At 36.1% G+C, this 10,702-nt stretch overlaps 1 protein-coding gene across 1 annotated transcript; it reads right to left on the reverse strand.

Annotated features, from left to right (window-relative positions):
• Positions 1-1,508: 1,508 nt before the first annotated feature.
• Positions 1,509-6,043, reverse strand: LOC120330125 (alpha-ketoglutarate-dependent dioxygenase alkB homolog 7, mitochondrial-like). The gene is made up of 4 exons (XM_078117933.1): positions 5,515-6,043; positions 4,930-5,103; positions 4,316-4,446; positions 1,509-4,107 (listed from the first exon to the last, which is right to left on the reverse strand). Exons 1-4 carry the CDS (start codon positions 5,776-5,778, stop codon positions 3,936-3,938), a joined length of 741 nt encoding a protein of 246 aa, XP_077974059.1. The 5' UTR covers positions 5,779-6,043; the 3' UTR covers positions 1,509-3,935.
• Between the last annotated feature and the right edge of the window lie 4,659 nt (positions 6,044-10,702).

Below are 10,702 nucleotides of genomic sequence, written 5' to 3' on the forward strand. Positions count from 1 at the left end.
ATGGCTGTCTTTTGCACATGTCCGAAACAGTGATACGATTCAAAATTTTAAGAACAGGTCTCATTTGTGTGGAACTCGCTAATAACAGATTTTCTCACTTCAGAAAATGTGTAGCCTACTTTTCACAACTTAAGCTACATTAACATTACACTCTTCACATAAACCTAACGCATATTATATATCCTTCGAAATGACAAATATAACGCTAGTCGGTCAGCTGCGGTGCACTTTAACCATTTGCTGCAGCTAAGATCTAAAACAAAACTAAAAAAGAGAACAGAAACAGGTTCGCGCAAACGCACCGGATCCCACCACTGTAAGATGGGATTTACATATTTATGCATGTACTTGATAGTTGAAAAATACTTTTTTAGTTTCCAGTTTTCCCCCTAGACTCCCTGTTAGCTTTTAAACGAAAATCAACTTAACTGTTTTTAAACTTTGGTTTGGCGAAAACGGAAGAATTTTCCAAAGGCCGTGTTTTTGTGATATAAAATAAAGTAAACTTTCATTAGAACATAGTCAGATGCTATTTTTAGTGTTTTTGATATTCAAGATGTATTCCTTGTATTCTATGTAAAAAAAATCCTGAAGAAATTAATACTCATTCCAAGTAACTTTTTCACGACTAAAATTAATAAAAAAAAGGTTTTATTTCCTAATTCACAACTATAGTCCAAGCCAATTTCATGAATAGAGGCCCCCATATGTAGTCAGCCATCATTCACCCATTGTACTGTCATTTGCAAAGACGTTTACAATTCAAATATGTCGCGATAGTGTGTCGAAATAACAAATTTCAAACATCGTTATTTGGATGCAGTTGCAGGGTCGTTTCGCCTGGAAACAGAGATATTCACCAAGCAACGAAAACGTCAAGGCTTTCATTTACAGAAAAAACGTCTGTCACCTTCTTTAAACCAATTAATGCTATTTTCCACAGTTTTGGGGCGTAACCAATTAGAAAATAATAATTTAGCCAGGAACAAAATATGTGTTACACACAGTAATTACCACCCACGAGATTTGAACCTGCCCACGCAGGGTAATTACTAATCACGCTTAAACACGATGCGACACACGGGCCAAGTCTAAGTTGGTGGTCAGTCAGGTGATGCGTCGTTGGCCGAGTATATTCCTAGTTGTGAACTAAGTGTTGCTGATCGAGAAAGAGTGAGGTGGCGGTTTATGATTGTTTCATTCGCCCATAGAATGCCATTAGTGATATTATTTCATAGACGAGGCTGCTATGGTGTTTGGAAGTGGTTAAGGCAATGGCTTATTTGTTGCCCAGTGTGGTGGACACCTCGTGTGTCTCTTGCTGATTGGCATCGTTGGTAGCAGTCAGTGGACATATCTGCAGTAGAGATAAGATCGGTCCCAAAAATTAAAATTGCAACCCGACCCCGTGGGTATTAAACCCGACCCAGACTAATTAACTGGATTTGCAGGCATGACCCGGGCCATTAAACCCGACTAAAAATATAAACCAGATAATTCAAATATACTTTTGTCTTGAGTTTTAGTTTAATTGCAGTAATAAAAAATAAGTGTAGAAATAGCTGTGATAGACTACCCTAAAATTCTTTACCGGTACTTTTAAAAACAGATTGTTGTATGCGATAAATTATAATGATGGTTTGAAACAAATACCCCATTTTACTCGAAACCCATTTTAAAATAAAATAAGCCCCGAAAATTTTGCAATGGTAAAGTATAGGAAGAATATATTCGGGGGTCCAAGGTCGGCGAAAAGTCCATTACAGCTTCTTCCGTTTTATTCAATTATTTCTTTTATATCAAGTATTCCTTGGTTTAGTATCCACACATAGTTTTAGTATATATTTTTTATAAACATATATTTATTCTTAAAAAAGAGAATCAGCGATAGAGAAGCCCGACCTGAACGCTATGATTTACATTTCAGGTCCGACCAGAAACTCCGGGTCGTGCTTCAGATCTTAGCTCTAATCTGCAGATTCTTTCACGATAAGGGAAAAACTAATCGTTTTGAAATATCACCTATGTTAGCGATCCCCAGTAGCTAGTATCCTAAATTCAAGAATGAAAATTTGAAACTCTGTACTTGGGGATGGGCAATATATAATACCGAATCCGGAGGATTCAAACCCAAAAATATTCAAATCCAACAGGATTCGGTTTCCGCCTGTCCGGCGCCATGCGTCGATTTTCGCATTTCGGGTGGAAATCTCTCTCGTTTAAATAGACTTGCGTCTGCTCGGAAAGAACCCGTAAAATCGGTAAACTTCAAACACTGTAATCTCAATCGGCGTATTCTGGACAGGAAGTCGGCGAAGTACATCTCATGGCGAAGACTCGTTATTGCACCATTTTTGCATTTTCGCCCTGCGGCAATTTTGTATTTCGGGTTTCTAATTTATCAATTAAAGACGAGCGTTCTTTCTCGCGTGGAAATTTCTCTCGTTTAAATAAAATTGCCTAATCGCAAAGAACCCGTAAAATGGGTAAACATCAAACACTGTAATCTCAATCGGCGTATTCTGGACAAGAAGTCGTGAAGTACACCTTACGCCGGAGCCTCGTTATTGCACCATTTTTTGCGTTTTTCTGTTTTGCTATCTAGCTAGGGTTTAATAATAATAATTATTTGTGCCGACTTACTGGCGATATTCCGACAATCTGATTGCAACAATCTTCAATTAAGCATCATTTTACATTAATGTAAATGATTTTCCGCGACCGGCGAGTTTTCCCCAGAAAATGATGCATGTAAACCAAAAGCCAGGCGTGAAATGTTATGACATTACTTGCGATTAATTTAAATCAAATATTATTTAGGAATAATTTCACTACTTTTATTACACCAGTTTCCGAAATACAAAGTTATATCGCAAAACACGACGATCTGTCGCATTTAAATTTCACTCTCAAAAGATTACATATCTTTCGGTTCGTTTCTATCGTCCGTTTCTATTTGATGGAGTGTCTGTAGTAATTTTATTCGCCGATAAATTTAAAAAAAGATGCAACATCTGGCGAAAATAGTTACGTATTGAGTTTGAGTAGGGCCAAGTCTGGGTAGATAATGATATGTAACGATAATAATAGAAAATGAATTTGTCTTTAGATGATATTAACTAATAACTAACTACGAAATTGCTTTACCGGAACCTTGTTTTGCACGTCTTGATCGCACAGAATAAAAAGTTGATTTTAATTGATAGTGGTTAAATTTAATATTTCACACTGGTCGCATAGGATGCAGTGGCCACACGCTGGTCCTGCATCTAATTAATTCTCAGCGGTTGTGTTTTAGTACACTCGGCACTCTAACATTAATAATGATTTAATGCCCTTTCATATCTATTTTTGTATTTAACCTTACTATTAAAGTGTTTGAATCGTGTCTCAATTTAGCATATCAGTATTTAGAGATTACATACATTTGGAACAATTGAAAGCAAAAATATTGTAATATTCTTAGATGTTATTGTCCTGGGAGATGCCTGTTTAGTATCAAATCAAATGTTAAGGACATTTCCAAATAAATAATACATTTATAGAAATACATTTATAATTTTTTGACATCTAAATCGAGCCATCAAGAAAATTCTCACTATTTGGTATGAAAATAGAATAGGATTCGATTTATCTATTCTAGAATAGTAAATTATTCTACATTGCCCATCCCTATCTGTACTCTACAAACATTTAAATACCCAAATATATACCAATACCCAAAATAAGAGACCAACATTTGCAAGAGAAAAACAACAAACAAATTGAAAAACCTCCAAATTAAATTTGTTGTAAAGTACCAACTTCTTATACAACTATGTTGCAATTGAGTGAAGAAACAAAGCAAAATAGAAGTATAATATTTTTCAATGAATACTTCTTTAGGTACTTCGATTAATGGAGTATATATATATATATGGTTTATGACAACAATTTCAATCAGGATTCAGCTTTATTACTTTAAATAAGTTTCCTGAATCATTACAATCATCTGATATAGGTTCGCTCCTGCATATTACAGACATCCGCCGTCCTTTTGGTATATTAGTTCCACGAAACAAAGATTCCTCATTTTTCAATATTTCATGAGTGTATTCAAATCGGATGCTAGAAAGAGATTCATTTCATTAATGCAATCATTGTACTTATTCAATAATTTTGAAGAAAACAAAAGATTGAATAATTTGAATCTTTTTAATTGTCATATATAAAAAACAACATTCTAGATAAAATTTCTGCAAATAAAGCATCATCAATATCCAAACTTTTGATAAAGATTAGCAGTATATTAAAATACTATGAATAACATACCAACCTGTCACGCATTATGTATAAAGATCTCCTGTTCAATAGGACAGTTATTTGTTTTGATTTATCTTTTTCATTAATCAGTCTCATCACGGATGGTGTTAACAGACTCAAACCAGCTATGACTCGTCCACAAAACTAATAGCAAAAGAAATGTGTCTGAATAGTAAATTGTTTTGGTGTTCCCAGAGTCATTTAAAACTGTGGTCATCTGTGGACAGATTGTCTATGATGGATCTTACATGATGTGACATGGACATTTAAACGAAACTGTGACATTTCAAATTAAGTTCGGGGTGTTATAAATATAGAAATAGTTTTGAGTAGAAAATACAGATTATGAATCCTGTCAAATAATATGAAAATAAAGTATTATGATACATTTGTTGCTTTATATACTGATGAGCACACGCTACAGATTTTTTTAACTTAATGAATTTGAAAAAAAATTGAAATTAGTAAAAGTCATAACCCATTAGACAATTGTTTTTCATTATTATTAATTAGTAGCAACATACGTACATACTATATATATGTGGCCTTCACAGGATTCAAGGACTCAAAAAAATGTCACATAAAACAATAGTTTCAAGTTCTTGGTAATAGAAATATGTTTCACACCTTCACTGAGTCCACATGAGGTTTGATGTATCCATCTTCTGCCAGGTCAAGAACATGTACAAGAGCACGTTGACTGTCTTTCTCAGCAAATGCGGCATTTCTCAACCTATTCAATATATTGGAACTTGTTTCTGACCAATTAGATACTTCTGTTTCACGATATCCCTGAATTGCCTGGATAAAAAGTATGATAAAGACTCGGAAGAATTTTTAGCGGCAACAACGCTTCAACATGAGACCTTTAGGCATCAGATCAGTCATATTTGTGGTGCATGAGTCAGTCCTATTATACAGAATGGTACAGTGTGAAAATCATATTGAATTGTGAAAAAGACTTAGATAATTTAAGTTTTTTTTGGCCTGCGTAAATAGAAGTCAATGAATTTAATCAAAACACTAACCTCAAATCACAAGCATTCATACAAACATAACAAAGTAATATGCTAGTGGAAGGTTAACCATTTTCCCCCAGAACTTCATAAAAGAATATTATACATTTTCATATATTTAGATCTCTAACTCCTACGACCTACTGTATTTAGTCTGACAGTTTAAATTTACAAGTAGTCTGTTACAGTAACTTACATCATCCCAGTGATCAAACTGGTATTTCAGCCTTTTCCACTTTGGCTCAATGTCCTTCATTAAACACTGCTCTTCATCTTCTGTGATAAAGTTGTTAATTAAAACCATTTCTTTTTGTGCCAATGACATCAACTCTGGCATGGAGCAGTTATAACTATGTATTGATTGTGATACTGAGCAAGCATGTGTGCCATTAAAGGTGTGCTTGCTTAAATATCGGGGTGCCACAAGAAATGAGCGTTGTACTCTAGCAAAACAGAGCATGTGGGATGGGTGGTCGTGAACAGTACCGATACGTATTAACAGTTATGACAGTACAATGTGCAGATGTCTGGATGTAGTGTAGGCCTAGTCCTGTAGTCGCACTTTATCACTGCATCCCTTGATTTATTGATGACTAATCACATATTTTTCTAGCTGGTTCTAAAACAGTAGGTTTTTACATTCTGCAAGAACATATGATTCTGAAATTACCACGGTAGCTTAGAAAAATTTTATTAGTTCCGTGGCGCAGCCAGCTCGTTTTGAAATTTTCGAAATACCTGAATAAGTCGCTTATAGCCCCTTATGTACAGACATCTGGACATAGAGCAGAGACAATGCATAACTTTTTTTTTTTTTTCCTATTTCCCTGACTATGTTAACACTTGACCTAAATATAAATGTGACCCATAAAGCTATACAAATCCACACTTAATCAAATATAATCAAACCATTATAGATTTTTGAAGGATTTCATCTATAGTTTCATCAAGAAATAAATTTTCTTGATCACAGCTCGGCTTTAATTTAATGATGCCTATGAGTTTGCATTTGAGAATAGCCCTCATGTTGCACTGCATCTGATAAACTTCATCATATTTAACACTATTTCTGAATTCCCAAATCGTTGACTTTGCACAATTTATAATTAATAGTTCAACTTCACTTTGAATATTATTGAAAAATATTTTATCATAGTTATTTTTATCCCAAAAATCGGAAACCCATTCACAATAACAAAATAAATGCATGCATGTTTCTTCATATTCATTGCAAAATACACACAACCCATTTTCATTGTTAAACCAATATTTCAATTTGTCCCCTGTTGGTAGGCCATTATGCGAAATTTTCCAAGTTAATATTTTGTAGTTGTTAGGAATTTCATCTTGCCAAATCTTTGACCAATCAATTGGCGTATTCAGATTAAATTTTTGTTTAATGTAATTATCATGTGGTGTAGCAATTTCTTTTATTTTTGAATAATGTACTTATTGTTTTGGTAGTTAGGTTTTCCGAATCAATATACCTGTGTATTCCAGGTCTGTTTTCTGTTATATTATGATTATTTGCTAAAATTTCTTTCCAACTTGAAGGCAAATTGTTCCAAACTTGCTGAATTTCAAAAGAACATCTATTTAAATAACAAAGCTTTCTCTGGTCATTTCTGATTATATCAACCGAGTATATTTTATTTGTTAAAGTTTGTAGGGTATTATCTAAAATATCTGCGACAGAGATGGCTTTCGATTGAATCCATTTAGATGAAAAAGTAAAATTTTGATCCTGAATTAATGGATTATACCATAATATTTCCTCTTTTACTTCACTGACATTCAATGGATGACAATGCATAACAAGTTAACAACCTCTAGGCTGCATAGACTATGCATGGCCAAAGAGTGCGTTTCTCTCATTCATGCGGGATAAATTGAAGGCCCTCTCGTTTTGACGATAGAATTCCAACCACTGAACTGGAAATGGAACAATCTTCTCTCTCGTTTTGCGTTGTCTCGGCGCGGGATCCTCTGATCGCCGCCATTTTGACCATGGGCAACTAGGACGCTGGTTTGTCACAAAGAATGTATACCGGAAATCTATTTTGCTACACCGGAAACGCATTGCTGTTCAATATAATGAGAGGCAAAACCAAGCAACGATCTTGTTGATGCCCCGAAGTTGGTGGAATGTCCGCGGAAACGATGGACGACAGAGACTGCAGGAACGTATGAAATAGTTGGAGACTGTGGAGACAGTTTTGAATATCGAACTGTTCAAGAGTTTGTGGATCAATGGAGTTGTTTAAAAAGTCCTTCATATTTATAGTAAGAAAATCTGAAGTTAGATTGAAATGCAAGGAGCATAATTCTTCTGAGATTTCTTCCTCTATTTGCCGAGGGGGCGATATTTGCGGCGCTGGTTTTTGCTTTGCAGCTAGGTGATTCTTGTATAAAGCAGCTGGTGGTTCCACTTCATCATCTTTTGAAAAAATGCGGTTTTCTGACGAGGAAAAAGTTTGGGCCGGTTTGGTAAACCAAAACTGATTTGGTCTACCGACGCCTGCTTTCTTTTTGTAAATAAGGAACACTGTTTTGCCCACGATCATTTAAACGGGCCGAACTACCCTCTATCAAAAGGTTGGAGCAAGTGAGACGTGTGTGCAGAGTGGCATGAAAGTATAATATTCTGCTCCTTTGCCAATTTACTGGTTTTAAAGTCCGTATGTGACGTATGTTCACCACAGAGTAAAACGACATTGGTGCGTTCGTTTTTTGGGGGAAGGCTGGGTATGAACACCAGTTCAAATCAGTCATGAAAAGCGTCTTTAGTCATCCAGCCGGAAGCAAGAGCAAAGTTATGACTTCCGACTGGAAGATCCAGGGCGTATGCGGGGTTCACACTTTTGCTGGGGAATATCACTTACAGTGGTAGAATGAGTTCATCGACTCGAATACATGATAGGGCTGTTATTTGAGATTTGCTAGTTCCGGTGATGTGGTAGCTGCATTTTTCATAGGCACTCATTTCAATTTTTCCTGATATTGTATGCAGAGAAAAACCCGATTCATCACAATTGTATATTGCTGATGATACTGTAATATTATTCTCCCTAATCATATTTTCATCCTCGGTAAACCAATTTTGCACTTTTTACTCTGAACATGCAATTAGGCCGCGAGCCGAGGCCCTGAAAAACGCCTAGAAAGTGAGTTTCGTAGCGCACATCTGGTAACTATATTTATTCTTCAGTTTTGTATCAAAATGAACATACTGAACGCATTACAGCTTGTTCCCACTAACGGAAGTTGCACATTTTCTGTAAATCAGCCTTCAAAAATCGTGATGCAAAAGTTGGATATCAAGGGGATTCCCCGAAAATCAATGATCATAGGCTTAAAACGACAGAGCATGGAACGTCGCTTTCATTTCATATATGCCATCGAACGCATCAATTTTTTATGCGATAAGATCACAAATTATCTCCTTAAGCACAAAAACACAAGTTAATCGGTTAAAACCCTGGTGCTAAATTCGATATAAGGTGGTTCCCAGAAAATCAATAACCATAGGTTTACAATACAGCAAAAAAACTATGCAATTCAAGAGCCCAGCTGCATTTAACACTAATGTATTTCTGCAGCGTTTTGTCTGACCAAAATCAGCCTCCCTCGCACAAGCAACAAAGAACGGTATAAGATGTTGCATTTATTTTATAAAAGCCATCAAGCGCATTTATTTTTATGCAATGAAGTCACAAAAACACTAATAATGAAAAAAGAGAAATTGACACTGAAAAGTCAAGAAAATTGAATGAATGAATGACACTATCACATATCTGAAAGAATCTAATAAATTATAATTTCAATATCTAATTCATTTTCATCTGTCTCGGTTTCGAAAATCGACTTTTCCTCTATTCACACTGGTTTTGGCAGTCAACACAAAAACAAAATTCTGTACAATTGAGGTTGTTTCCATAAAAGGAGGACACGCTATCACAGCCAGTGAATGCATGTGCTCCTACCATAGCCATTGGAGCCGATGGGTGGATTTGGCTCAGATAACAATGTATGGCACCAACATCAATAACCCGTCTACCTTTGGCAACGCCAGTTTCAAACCAAAGAGAACAACCCAAATTGTCATATTTTGCAATGCACAGTATGAGCACGTCCGTGTCTGGTGACTGGATTACTATAGAGTTGCAAGAGTTAGCGGCAAACTTAGCGTGAAGCATTAGACGGGTGTCAGCCTCTTCATGAGAGCATTCCAATTCATCTACTGTTGCAATTGTTGGAGTATGCGATGTACTAGCAAAGCAAATTTTCAGACAAGATTCCGCATAGCCGATAAACAGTGTGAAGTCAAGACTTTGGACATTCTGACTCCAAGATTTAATAAAAAATTCCATCAGAAGCTCCTTGTTTTTTCCGCAGGATAAGTACTTTTTCCACTGGAGTGGTATCCTCTGGCTCTCTGAATAAATTTCATTTTCTCTTGTTTGGCAAACAGCTTGATGCTTAGCCCTCCGATGTCTTTCTGCGTTCTTAATGCTTATTGAGGGGTATCTATCCATTACAAGATGCACAACCTTTGCACAACTTTCCTGGGCAATTTTCACCAACTTCAAAAGGTATAGTGCGGCAAGATCTCCAAATGTTTTGGGAATATTCCTGTGGTTGATGCTTTGTAGAACAGCCATTGCATCTAGTATCCAAACTGATTCGGTTGGTAATCCTTTAGCAATAGAAGATGGTATACTTTCGCAGAGGTAATGCATCAGTTTTGCTTTGGATGTCCTCATTAGGCCTCCGTCTGTGTATGCCAACGACAAGGGCAAAGGGCCAAGAGAGTATTTGAGCAAATCCTCAATCTTGATACCTCTCTCTCTTCCTATGATTGAAAGACGCGCCATCAGATTTCTTTCAGACTTTAAATCCATCTCCTTTTGACTGCATTTGGTCTTAATTATTTTTCCAACACTTGAAAACGATTTTAATTTCAAATTACTTATAGTATCATGAAAACTTTTCTTGTTTGATAAAAGCCGATCTTTGCAGAACTGAGTGAAGCAGAATCTTCCTCTCTCTTCAGCAGTCATAATATCACTGGCAATTACTTTGGGAACTACGACTCCTGAAACAATATGTATAAGATCCTCAGATTCACGTGAAAAGGGGTTTATAAAACCTTCCATACACTCAATAATGCGACAAATGGCTGATTCTTCTCGTACAGAATGAGGTTTATCAAGATCTTTCCTATCACGCCCTTGCGAGTCTCTCCCAGCATACCCGAAGCATGCCTTTGTTATTTGTGCCCTTTCTGGGTGTGATAATATCCACCTCTGAGAAGCACCTTTGTTGAGGGTGAATCCTACCATTCCACCTTTCGTTTTTGTATCTCTGTTGCACGTTTGCTCTAT

Source organism: Styela clava, chromosome 11 (genome assembly GCF_964204865.1).
Source record: "Styela clava chromosome 11, kaStyClav1.hap1.2, whole genome shotgun sequence".
NCBI lineage: Eukaryota > Metazoa > Chordata > Ascidiacea > Stolidobranchia > Styelidae > Styela > Styela clava.

Bases quoted from the DNA above. Each gene is read 5' to 3' on its own strand.
- LOC120330125 (XM_078117933.1), bottom strand. From the start codon at position 5,778: ATGCTCTGTTTTGCTAGAGTACAACGCTCATTTCTTGTGGCACCCCGA. The intron at 5,104-5,514 runs GTAAGTTACTGT...CTTTTTATCCAG, and splicing joins AGTTTGATCACTGGGATGAT to GCAATTCAGGGATATCGTGA. The intron at 4,108-4,315 runs GTTGGTATGTTA...ATCTCTTTCTAG, and splicing joins TTATACATAATGCGTGACAG to CATCCGATTTGAATACACTC.